Source organism: Sesamum indicum, linkage group LG1 (genome assembly GCF_026168435.1).
Source record: "Sesamum indicum cultivar Baizhima isolate 11 linkage group LG1, ASM2616843v1, whole genome shotgun sequence".
Classification (NCBI taxonomy): Eukaryota; Viridiplantae; Streptophyta; class Magnoliopsida; order Lamiales; family Pedaliaceae; genus Sesamum; species Sesamum indicum.
In genome coordinates this window covers 5157287-5171274 of record NC_142657.1, presented here as the reverse complement: position 1 = coordinate 5171274, position 13988 = coordinate 5157287, and the positions used below count along the sequence as shown (strand labels likewise).

The 13988-nt window shown below is 35.6% G+C and overlaps 1 protein-coding gene across 1 annotated transcript; it reads right to left on the bottom strand.

Moving 5' to 3' along the window:
• Positions 1 to 8807: 8807 nt before the first annotated feature.
• On the bottom strand, positions 8808 to 10216 carry LOC105157179 (uncharacterized). Its single transcript, XM_011073510.3, has one exon. It carries the CDS (start codon positions 10021 to 10023, stop codon positions 9088 to 9090), a length of 936 nt encoding a protein of 311 aa, XP_011071812.2. The 5' UTR covers positions 10024 to 10216; the 3' UTR covers positions 8808 to 9087.
• Between the last annotated feature and the right edge of the window lie 3772 nt (positions 10217 to 13988).

The following is a 13988-nucleotide window of genomic DNA, read 5'->3' as shown; positions in this document are numbered from 1 at the left end:
AACAGGTGATTCTGCTGCTGAGATTACAGCGTTGAAAGATTACTTGCACTCCCTCTTCACCATCAAGGATTTGGGATATGCTAAGTATTTTTTGGGGCTGGAGTTTGCTCACTCCTCTCACGGACTTCTTGTCACACAACACAAGTATCTCACAGACATCATCACTGATGCCCGTTTACAGGATGCGAGGGTCGCTTCTACACCTCTACCATCGGGTCTTAAGCTCACTGATAATGATGGATCTTTATTGTCTGATCCCAGTTTGTACAGGCACTTGGTGGGTCGCCTCTTGTACCTCGGCTTCACGCGACCCGATATCTCCTTCGCCGTTCAACAACTCTCTCAGTTCCTTCAGCATCCACGGTCCTCCCATTTGGATGCTGCGCTCCACGTCCTCCGCTATCTCAAAGGCACACCATATTTGGGTCTTTTCTTCTCCTCCTGCAATTCTCTTCAGCCCAATGTGTACACAGACGCCTCTTGGGCCTCATGTCCCGACTCCCGCCGTTCTATCACAGGGTATTGCATCTTCTTGGGTTCCTCCATCATTTCCTGGAAGACCAAGAAGCAGACGACCATTTCTCGTTCCTCCGCCGAGGCTGAGTATCGCAGCATGGGGTCGGCTGTTTGCGAGCTTCTTTGGATCACTTACATTTTGCGTGCTTTCCAGGTCTCTTTTCGCATCCCTGTTTCCTTTTGGTGCGATAACCAGGCTGCCATTCACATCACAGCCAACCCGGTTTTCCATGAGCGCACCAAGCACCTCGACATCGATTGTCACATCGTGCGCGATCAGTTTAAGTTGGGGCTCATCCAGCCCACTCACATCGCTGGACATAACCAGCTGGCTGATTTGTTCACTAAGGCCTCTTCTACTGCAGATTTCACTCGCCTTTTTTGTCAAGCTGGGCTTGGCTCCCCAAGCTCCACCTTAAGGGGGGGCTGTCACAGAATACAGAACACTGCAGATGAAGTTTTTTGGTGAAGACGATTGCTGCTGGCATTTCCTGATGCGTTGGCCACTGACGTGGAGTCCACACAGGACTCTAACTTAACCCTTCATTGTTATTTTGTATTTCACGTTTTTGTTAGCTTTCTCAGTCAGTTTTGAAATTTGTTAGAAATAGTTATAACTGCATCTACTTGCTCCCTTTTTCTGTATATATAGGAACTGCGTACAACTCTGTTTTTTTGTAGCTGAATATACAAGAAATGGCTTCCTTCTGGCCAGCTCAATTCTCTGCGTTATCTCTGCTTATTTTTTCTGGAATTCTCTACTTGTTACACTTAACTGTTGTGAGTTGTTTTCAGATTCCTTCATCTTTGCAATACGCTTCAAATTCTTAAGAGCTATATTTGCCTCCTTTGTTACTTCAAATGGTTTTGATACTGCAGCCCTTTTGTTTTTCCAAGAGCTTTGAATCTCTTTAAGATTGTAAAAGCTTCTGATTTCTCCTTCAAGGAAAACACCCACGTCATTCTTGAAGAATCATTAGTGAATGTCAAAAAATACCTGTGTTGGCCCAAGGATGTAGTTCTCATTGGTCCACAGATATCAGAATGGATGAGCTCTAAGGGGGCACTAGCTCTTCATGACTTTCCTTTGGAATGGTGCTCGATGTTGTTTTTCCATGATACACTTCCACATGGATTTGTATTTATCTGAATCTCTGGTAGTCCTTCCACCATCTTTTGTTCTTTTAGAAGCTTTACATCATGGAAGTTCAAATGACAATACCTTTTGTGCCAAAACAAAGAGTCTTTAGCAATTTCAGCCTTGAAAGCAATGTGATGCAGCCGAAGTGAGAAATTTTTAGTGCTTTTCGTTTCTACCTTAGCAATGACATTGTCCGCTTCTATGTTGTCATAAATCTTACAACAATTATCTTTGAACTCAAGACTATACCCATTTTCAACAAGCTACCCGACACTTAGCAAATTTTGTGCTAAATGCTTGACACCTCTTTGGGAATCAACAGCCACGCTTCCTTTCCCATTTGCTTTTACAATGCTCCATTTCCAAGTTTTACTTTTGAAGTGATGTTTGTTAAAATTCATCAAGCAGTTCATAGCAAGGCTGCAGAGTTTGAGCATTCTTCTTCAAAGGAACAGCAGACTTACAGAAGGTGATGAGGAAGTGTGAAAGGGGCTTCGCACCTTTATTAGTAGTTTATGCGATTTTATAAGTTGCAGCAGTAGAATAGAAGTCGCAAGTGCTATTTCGTTGTACGTCTTCTTTTTTTCCCCTTCCCAAAAGTTTCTTCCACTTTGCAGGGAGTATACAGAAGTTGGATTTGGTATTTAGATATTGTTGCTATCAATGATCTGGCCAATCACAAATCAAAATTATGAGATCTTGGAAATATAAATTTTTCCAAAATAAAATGGACGAAGCGATAAAAAAAAATGGGATTTCCACTATTCTAAAATGTTGATGTAGTATCTAATAAGGGTTAAATCAACTATTCAACTTTTTAAAGTCTTTCTAAGAAAGGAAATGATGTATACATAGGAAAAGCCGTGTGCAATGAAAAATGCAAGCACGGCTTGGGGAGGGGTTTTTCTTTATTTAACTAACATAACAAAGAAATTATCTACTCTATTCGACTAGTTCCGGGTTCGAATCCCGAGCAACCCACTGTTATATCGAAATTATATGTATAGCGTATAGCGATCCATATTTTCTTTTTGTAATCGACGTTTTTATTAGAAGCTAGCACGACAGTTATAGGCAGTTGAAACCTGAAATTCTATATACACACTTGTATCCAGCTTCTTTCACAAGAAGCCAGAAAACAGAGCTGTAACATTCTTCTGAAATTCATATAGATTGCTTCAAGAATTCAAACACCTACATTTAATAATGATTTGTACACCTTCTCTATCTCTTCTACTTTAATTTTTACATGGTACCAGAGCCAATTTTAATGGTCTCTAATTAGTTCAAACAAAGAAAATCTACTGCGTTTCCATCTTGATCACAAGATTCATGAAGAAAATCAAGAATGGCAGAAGATCTTGATACCCTCAAAATCCATCCCAGTAACAATCCTGGATTGAGTTTAGTCACTACCCCCTTCCATGGCTCGAATTTCTTATCATGGAGCAGGTCAATAAAATTGGCCTTGACAGCCAAAACGAAGATGAGTTTCATAAGCAAGGATGCAGAAATACCAGAAAGAAATACAAAAGAATTCGAACAGTGGATTAAGGTAGATAGCTTAGTTACCTCGTAGATCTTGAACTCAATTTCAAGAGATATTGTGGAGAGCTTCATGTACACAAAAACAGCAAAAGAACTAATGGCGGAACTTGAAAACAGATATGGACAAAGCAACGGTCCAATGGAGTATAGGCTAAAAAGGAAACACGCATCACTGTCACAAGGTTCTTCGGATCTCTCGACATATTTTTCAAAATTAAAAAGGTTATGGGATGAATTGGCCTGCATTACACCCACTCCAAATTGCACTTGTACTTGCACATGCGCTGCAACAAAGGAAAACGCATATGTCAAGAGCTCGGATCCACTTATGCAGTTCCTAATGGGGCTGAATGACTCCTACGGTCACGTGAGGAGTCAAATTCTTATGATGGAGCCCTATCCTAATGTGAGCAAAGCCTTTTCTACAGTACTTAGAATTGAAAAACAGGAATATACCAACACAGGACCTCAGTATGCATCTCAGAATATGGCGATGCAAGCTTTCAAGAAACAAGAATTTCCAAGAACCTTTCAAAAGAAAAGAAACTTTGTTGACAAGAGGTCTCAAATATGCAAGGAGTGTGGTAAGACAGGGCTCCTAAAGGAAGTATGCTTCAAGATCCATGGGTACCCTGATTGGTACAAGAGCCTAATGGAACAAAGAAAGAGGAATGCCACTGGAATCAACAAAGTTGCTGCTGTCATAGAGATGAAGGAAGAAACCAACAGGATGATTGATAAGAAAGCAATAGCTCAAGTCTTAAAGTCTGAATTTCACAAGATTCTGGGAGGATTCCAACCTCAAACGCTAGCACCACTGATGGAAACTACGTTGATTACTCAGGTAAAATCACTGAACACTTTACCATCAGTTCTGAAATTTCTTGGATAATAGACAGTGGCACCACCACTCACATGTGTAATAATGATCTACTCTTAACCAATAAAAGGACTGAAATAGGCAATAAATACATCCATCTTGCTGATGGAACAGAACATAAAGTGATATGCATAGGGGACATGAAGCTTGATGATGAACTGATCTTGAAAAACATCTTATATGTCCCAAGTTTACATTTCAATTTATTGTCTGTTAGTAGTTTATGTGCATCATCAAACATCAAAATTGAATTCCTTGACTCTTATTGTCTGATGCAGGACCACAAGACTAAGGGTACTATTGCAGTGGGCCTTCTTATAGGAAAGCTTTACATTTTGAACAGAAAATCCTTTGACAGCAAAATTATAAAGGATATTGTGTGTAGCCTTAGTACCTTTTGAATTAATGCATCACATATTTCTGTAGAAACTTGGCATAAAAGGCTAGGCCACTTATCTCACAATGTATTGATCCACACTGGTCTAGTCAACAATGACAAAGAGCATGCTACATGTTGGTGAAATTTGCCCACAGGCAAAACTGCAGAGACAGCCTTTTCCTTTAAGCACTTCTTTTTCAAAGGAATATTTTGATCTTTTACATATTGATCTATGGGGTCCCTATAATGAATATTCAATATCTAAATGCACTCATATCTTAACTATTGTGGATGATTGTAGTAGATCTACATGGACATACCTCATGCATTATAAATTACAAGCTCTAGAATTGCTAAAGAATTTTCATAAGATGATTCTTACACAATTTAATAAAAGAATCAAAACAATTAGGAGTGATAATGGACCTGAATTTTTAAGTGAACAATGCCAAAGTTTTTTCAAGGAAGAAGGAATAATACACCAAACTACTTGCACTTACACCCCACAACAAAATGGTGTAGTTGAAAGGAAGCATAAACACCTATTACAAGTGGCAAGATGTCTAATGTTTCAAGCTAATTTATCCAAGATGTTCTGGACAGAAGCTATTTTAACATCCACCTTTTTAATAAATAGAACACCTACTCCTATATTAGCATGGAAAACCCCTTATGAAGTTCTTTTCAATAAACCTGTTGATTATTCATTATTTAGAACTTTTGGATGCATGTGTTTTTCTGCTAATAATCAACCACACAAGTCTAAGTTTGATGTAAGAGATATAAAATGTGTTTTCCTTGGATATACTCCTAATCAAAAGGGATATAAAGTCTATGATCTTAATAAAAGGACTATGATAGTGTCTAGAGATGTTATTTTCAATGAGAATGTTTTTCCTTTTGCTAATCATTCTACTGATCCTATTAGTTGTTCTTTGCCTAATATACTATCTGATGATGATTTAAGCTATCATGTGGAACATCAACAAGAATCAGACATAATGGAAACAGATAATGATATTAATACTAATGAAGTACAAGAAAATGAGACTGACCATTTACATGTTCCCAGAAGATCAAATAGACACACTAGTAGACATATTAGATTTAATGATTATGTATGCACTCATGCACAAACAGAAACTGATATACCGGTTGTTTTATGTTCTCCTTACCTGCATAAATGCTTTCTTACTGCTGCTAATAACCCAGCATAGCCTAAAAATTTTAGTGAGGCCATTAAAACAAGAGAATGGGTTGATGCTATGGATAATGAGATTAAGGCCTTAGAAGATAATCAAACATGGGAAATTACTGCACTTCCCAAAGGTAAAAGGGTTATAGGATGTAAATGAGTATACAAGGTGAAACTTAAACAAGATGGGACTATAGATAGATATAAAGCTAGGCTTGTAGCCAAGGGATACAACCAAATAGAAAGAGTAGATTATCTAGATAGTTTTTCACCCGTAGCTAAAGCAGTAACAATTAGAACCCTACTTGCTGTACCTGCAAAATATCATTGGCACTTACACCAACTAGATATTAATAATACATTCTTGCATGGATTTTTGGATGAAGAAATTTATATGTCACCACCTGAGGGTTATTCTGTGCCTAAGGATCATGTTTGTAGATTAAAGAAATCTTTGTATGGTCTTAAGCAAGCCTCTAGGCAATGGAATAAGAATTTACTTTACAATTAGAGAAATATGGCTTCAATTAGTCTAAACTTGATCATTGTCTATTTACTATAACAAATTGAAAAAGATTTCTTTTGTCTACTAGTTTATGTAGATGATGTCTTGTTAGCAAAACCATGTGAAAATACTATCTCTGAAATCAAATATTACATGCATAATCTGTTTACTATAAAAGATCTGGGAGAGGCCAGATTTTTCCTTGGTGTTGAAATCTGCAGGTCAAAAACGGGCATTGTCTTGTTCTAAATGAAATATATCAAGGATATAATTGATGATATTGGGCTATCAGAAGCAAAGGCAACTAGTACACCTCTACCTATGGGAATAAAACTCAGCAGCTCAGAAGAACAGCTGGAAAATCCTGAAAGTTTCAGGAGATTAGTGGGAAGATTGTTGTATTTGGGATTTACCAGGCTGGATATTTGTCATGGGACACAACAACTAAGCCAATACACCCAATTCCCATGTAAATCACACTGGAATGCAGCACTTCACCTGGTTAGATATCGCAAAGGAACCATGAACAGAGGACTGCAACTCAACACAGATGGCAACTTTGAACTTAAGGCATTCTGCGATGCAGATTGGGCAAGTTGCAAGGACTCAAGGAAATCACTCACCGGATATTGTCTATTTTTGGGAGGATCACTTAGCTCCTGGAAAACTAAAAAGCAAACAACCGTGTCAAGATCGTCAGCTGAAGCAGAATATTGGAGTATGGGAACAACCACATGTGAACTCATATGGATCTTTGACTTGCTGCAGGATTTTAAAATCATCCCTCCTACACCTATCAAGTTTTATTGTGATAATCAGGCTGCATTATATATCACGGCTAATATGATTTTCCATGAAAGAACCAATCATATTGAGATTGATTGCCACTTGGTAAGAGAAAAATACAAACAAGGATTCATTAATCCTATGCATATTTCCTCCAAGGTACAGCCCGCAGATGTATTTACTAAAACCTTACCAGGGCCAAGATTCATGTTTCTTATTTTCAAGTTGAATCTTGTTAATATCTCAACAAGCTTCACTTGAGGAGGGCATGTTAAAATTCATCAAGCAATTCATAGCAATGCTGCAGAGTTTGAGCATTCTTCTTCAAAGGAACATCAGACTTACAGAAGGTGATGAAGAAGCGTGAAAGGGGCTTCGCACCTTTATTAGTAGTTTATGCGATTTTATAAGTTGCAGCAGTAGAATAGAAGTCGCAAGTGCTATTTCGTTGTAACGTTTTTATTAGAAAGCTAGCACGACAGTTATAGGCAGTTGAAACCTGAAATTCTATATATACACTTGTATCCAACTTCTTTCACAAGAAGCCAGAAAACAGAGCTGTAACATTCTTCTGAAATTCATATAGATTGCTTCAAGAATTCAAACTCCTATATTCAATAATGATTTGTAGACCCTTCTCTATCTCTTCTACTTCAGTTTTTACAATGTTAGTATCCGACCTTTGAAAAATATCTTGATTACTTGATATGTCATTACTACATCCACTATCAAGATACCAAATATCTTCTTTTTCATGAGAAATAGGTTGAGAAGCATAAAACAAATTTTCTTCTCGTTATTGTTCTTAAAATTTCGCTTGTTCCTCGACTTTAAGTCTGCAATTTTTTTCAGCATGATTAAACCTATGGCAGATATAACATATTGAGGCGTACCTTTATGCCAACAATCATCATTGGTGTGATTATTTCTCTTGCAAATCTTCCATGTAACTTCAAACTCCTGTAATTTTTCGTGCCTTCCCTTTTCTGAGACTCTTGTTCTTTCTTTTTTCTCCAATTTGATCTTTTGTGGGAGCCTTCTTTTGGCTGAAATTTGGTCTGGAATGTAGTGTCATTTGATTGGTTTGCTTGTGACAATCTTCTCTTCTCGTGCGCTTGAAGAGATCCAATGAGTTATCCTATTTTTAGCGCCGTGAGATCCTTGGATTGCTCGATAGCAGCAAACACGTACTCATATTTTCCTGTTAGGCTCATCAAAATTTTCTCTACAACAAGCTGAGCAGTGATCTTTTCGTCATACATCCTCATTTGGTTGACGATGTCATCACTCTAGTTTGATACTCCGGATATTTTCAGAATCTTTCATTTTCAAATTTTGAAAATCTCGTCGTAGAGTTTGAAGATTGATAGTTTTCACCTTTTCGTCACCATGAAACTCTTGTTCCAAAGTGTTCCATGCTTCCTTTGTTGTAGGCGCATTTGATATCTTCAAGAGATGGGTTTCCCATAGCTCATGTGAATTTTGCTGAGGACGCATGCATCCAAATGTCGTGCTGCATCAAGTTCATTCTTTTCAACGGTACTCATTCCAGCTTCATTTTTAGGCTCATTGACGCCCTTCTCGACTGATGTCCATAGTCCTTCAGCATTGAAATGTCCTCATCTTGATCTTCCAATATTCGTATGAATGGAACCAAGGAGAAAGATGATCCCGTACTGCTTGAGACATTCTTTTACTTCCTAGGATCCAAAATGCTCTGATACCAATTTGTAAGTGCAGAGAATATTTTCTTTATTAAGCTACTTGGCTTTCTATCTTGCAAACTATGGTGTACAAGCCAATTTATAGGACCTATTGGATAAATCTAGAATTACCAAATATTAGAAAAACAAATAAGAAGTTTCAAGGTCTATATAGATGCATTGTCTCTCCAACACAATAAACATCATAATCAAATTAAGGTTACAAGAAAAGAACATACAGAAGTAAATAAATTAAAGAAATTTCCACACCCACTGAATTTGTTTTCAGAATATTACAACAAAATTGAGTCAGATCAGCAGAACTGATGAAGAAATTGTCAGTCATGAAATTCTTTTCGGAATCCTATGCTGCAACCATGAACGAATCTTCGATGCACTCTTTATCATACAACACATAAACAAAAATCTTGAATTCAAGAACCACCATTTTGATACTCATGACTCTGAAGCGTGGGCACAGTCCTCGTACCAGAAGCTGTAAAAGCCCTGACATGGCCGACCATCGAAACCTGCAAAGCCTCCTCTTGGTAAGCCCTCCTCTCCAACTCATCCATCCTCTCCTTCTTCTTCTTTGCATTCACCAACATCGCTATCATCAGCAAACTCAAAAGACAAGCCCCTAACGCACCTCCGATCGAGCTCACAATCACTATCTTCCCTTTGCTCACAACCTTCCCTTTCAAGGGCACCAGGGTCGACTCCACCACCAATCCAAAGTGTCCGTTCTTTGTTGCAACACAGACATTAGTCTGCGTTTGGTTTGATAAAATGACTTTTCCATCATGCTCGAAGCTTGCGCATAAAGGGATGATTCCTGATGCAATAGCGAGCAAGTTTGTGCTGCTAAAGTCTATAGTGATGGGCTTTTCTCCGGCCTCAATTCCAAGATCAGATGGAATCGTGCTGTAGTTTCTGTCAGCAAAACTGTAAGCAAGTAGGCCTAAGACAGGTGAGATGAGCTGATAGCCTGATAATTCGTAGCTGTTGTAGTACACAGACGACCATTCGGATCCAAGATTTTGTCGAACCAGCATGACTCGTTCCACACAGGGATGCACGTTCGCACCGATGCCTAAGTAGAATTCCTTGATTCTTGCACCATAACGTTGGAGACTGCCACAACGCAGCCTTATCGTGTCCACGTTTATGCCTGAAAGATTTGCAGGTAGGTTGATCTGCTGCAGTTTGCCTGTTCTCAAGAAGTTGCTCTTGTTGTATGATTTGAATGTGTAGTCTCTGATGACAAGATCAAGAATACGAGCCGATTTGATCTCTTGAGTACCGGGCTTTACTGCTTCTGGAGTCGCCAATGAGAGGAGCATGAGAGTGAGAGTGAAGATGAAGTCCATTTAAGTAAAGAGTTTGATCAAAGGATTGTTTAGTAGGGTGAGATTTCAAGCATGAAAAAAGGGGCTTGATTGTGTCTATGTAGTTGAAAGTTAGCTGTGTGTTAATCAGCTTCTTGTGCTATGTTAGTGTGGGAAACTAGGGACTGACTGCTGAGGGATATGTGAGATTCTGAGTGGCTTTTCTTCTGTATTCAAGGGTAGTGGAAAAGGAAGACTATTTTCAATTTAAAGGTGCACTGTACACCAGTCGGATTTTCTGTTTTAATTTTATGATTTATCTTATATCACAAAATTAAATGTATAAACTATTTTTTTAATGTAAACTGCATGTATGGATACGTAGCATTATAAATAGAGTGGAACATGAGATGAAATATAAAATTTTAATGGGTAAATTAAGCAGAGTTTTTCTTAAGTTTGACATAATTTGGATATTCTTCCATTACTTGAAAAATTACAAATATTAGTTGATGTTTGGGGGAATTATGTAATTCTTGGATGCGGCTTCAAATTATCAATTTTGTCATTACTGTATTTTTTTTCTTTTTACAAAAATAAAAAATTGTGAAAAAAAATCGGACAAGTGGACGTAAAATTCAAAATTGCAAAGAATTATTCACTTAATCCATAATTTCAAATAATTCTAAAAAAATAGGTAAAAAATATAATTTATAATCCACAAGGCCACTTTATTTAGTAGTTCATCAAGAAAAATAGATGAATGCCTAACAGAGACTAACGGATTTGGACTAAGTTTTAGACAACCGTTGAAATTAAAAAAATACGTATTGGTAACTTTTCAAATCGCATTAGAATATTTTTAATTGTATCAATTTTCAAGTGAATTTTGTTGTAATTTACCCCTTTTTTTAATAGAAAACTTAATTTTTTTCCATGATTTCATTCCACAAATACAAATATAATATGCACATCTTAACATCTTAGGTAGTAATTTATACTCTAGAATATAAAATATAACAAAATATTAGAGGTAATTCGATCACCTTTATTGAGATTTGATATAATTATATGTAAATTTTTTATGATTTAAAAAATTATATTAATATTTCCTGACATTTGTCTCCATCTAATAAAATGACTCTTTCATTGATTAAATTTATCAAATTTGTTGATAGTAAAAATAAATAAATAAAAAATTAACATTTATCCAATTGACTTTATTAGGATATATTCACTTAACCAAATGCAAGCAAAAAACTTCCTATTTTTAAGAATGATTCTCTTAAAATGCAGTATTATTATGAGCTATTTTTTTTTTCTTATAGAAAATACGATGTATTATTAAAAAGCATTCATAGAAAATATGGCAGAAAGTATTATTATGAGTTAGGGAGGTCGGGGTGATGATTTTTGGAGCGTGAGGTAATAATGGTGATTGATTGAAGTCAAAAGAGGTCAGAAAAAGTGGGAGACGATGGCGTGCTTGGATTAGTGAACAAGACATAGCCTTCTACCTTTGGACCTAAAAATAGTCTAAAATAATAACTTGTGTGTTGATTACATGTCTCCCACTCCTCACAAGCCACCCACATCAATCAACAATGCCCTACTCGACGGGGACCACATAACCCTTTCATTGTTCCTTCACTTATTTTTTTGCAACTATTCCCTCGGTTTTTCTTTTTTATCAGACACTATAAATGAGTTGCTCTCTTGGATCTTGGTGATGGTGTCACGAATTTTTCATGAATTGAAGATATAGAATTTGAATGGTTTATTTTTTTAATATGATGTGTTTTTAATATAAAATTATGAGGTTTGTATGAAATTAGAGCGGACAATCTTATATAACGATGAATCGATCATGTCTCACACGGCATCAACTCTTTGTCTGCAATCAGTTGTGGGGTTTGAGAAACAGTTTAACACTAGCATAATTTAAATAGTTGATTTACTGAATAAAATATTAAATTTTCAAAAGTCATTGAAAAAAAAAAAGAATAAGAGAAATTTGATTACATAAAAAAGCTATTTAAATTACTGAATAAAATATTAAATTTTCAAAAGTCATTAAAAAAAAAAAAGAATAAGAGAAATTTGATTACATAAAAAAGTGACTAAGTATAAATTTAATGATAATAATTTTTTTCATTTCAATAATGAATTTTATAATTTCAAAATAGTGATTATCATTTTATAGAATTAGTTTGCTATTAGTAAAAATTAGTAGTAAATCTAGTGCATAAAATTATTACTATGAATAATTTGACATATATATAATGACAACTTAGTTACAATAAATAATTGATGTCATTATATTTTATTATTATTTAGTTATTATAAATGTATCACTAATTATCCATAGTAATAATTTCATGCACAATTCTTGACTCTAATATAATTATGTAATGATAAGATCAAAAATATTATCATTTAATATATTTTTTAAGTGAAATTTTAAAATTATTACTTATATTTTATTACTATTATTATATTTCTTTGTATTGAGTTTTAAATTTGTAGAATAATAATTGCAAATTAAATGAAATATATAAAGAAAATATAAATAGTAAAAATTCTAGAAAGTAGTATTTTTTTTGGGGGGAGGGGAGGGGGTAGTATATAGAAATTGGTGAGTAAGCCCTATTGGCCGCTAGGGCTCAACAGTGGTTGGGTTTAACCGTGTCTGCAATTGATGTAGGATATCTGACAGTATCATTTGTGAAATTAAAGAGGATAATACCTCACTTAACGAGATCAATTGCATCGCGCATGTTGCATCAAGCTTATAGTCAGAATTGATGCAACACACTTGACGACATCATTTGTGAGGATAGTAATTCGCAAAGCACAGCACCAATTGCATGTCACGCTGCATCAACTCATCTGCGATCGATATGGGATGCGAAACATCTTCAGTGAAGTTAGAATGCATGATACCTCCAACAATAGCCTCAATTGATGCAACATGCAATGCAATTGTTGTGAGCTCTTCGACTAGAATTAATATGGGATACATGACAATATCATTAGTGAAGTCAGGAAAAGATATTATGGTAAGACGAGGTATGTCCGATCTGATTTCATATTTGATTAATTGAATTGGCCTAAATTATAAAATGGTATGGCCTTTGTAGCAGAAGAGCATTCATTCCTTAACAGGTGTTATAAAAAAATTGTAATGACTCCAGGCAAAGTCTTTCCAAATTGTGCCAAATGTTTTTACGATCAACACCATTAAAATAATTGATCGAATGCAGAAATTAACTTTGGTACTATTTTAGGAACGACCTCTTTGAATTTTGTTGGAATGGACATCGTAACACATGGTTATAAGTATATATCCAGTTTGGAATGGCCTTTTGAACTTATTTGCGATGGTCGTGCCTTTTTTGCTATGGTGTCTATACCTCATCTTGTAATATCAATGCTAGCACATATTGTAACGACCTTGGGACTCCTATTGTGGATGTTTTTGTAGTTTTGAACGGCATCTGAAGCGACTTTTTATCCTATTTTAGTAACATCTTTTTAAATGGAGACATACTAGTGTTTGTATCTCATTTTGGTACTTTTTTGGACAGATTTTCGTAATGGTTAGATGAATATATTCGAGTGGCTTTAAGAATAGATTTCAGGTTTTGTGATAATGAAGTGTATTTTTAAAATCCTTACAGAAGCCGTTACAAATGTAGTATATTTGTATATAATTTATTTATATTTAAATTATAATAATATTTATTTTTTCAATACTTTGTTGATCTTTTAGTTATATTTTTTTTTTGTTGAATTTGTTAAATGTGAAATATTATACAATTTATCTAGCAAGAAAATAGTAAAAACATAATTAATTAAATTTAAATAGCATTTAAAATTTATATTCATCATATACATACAAATTTAAAAGAAAATAAAAACAGAAAAACTACCCTAATCTAGATCATGCTCCCCGTCGGTAGTGTTGCACTGTGCTCTTCCCATCATCAAGCGTCGGGGTATCAGTT

Coding starts and splice junctions, on each gene's coding strand:
- LOC105157179 (XM_011073510.3), bottom strand. CDS start 10,023: ATGGACTTCATCTTCACTCTCACTCTCATGCTCCTCTCATTGGCGACT.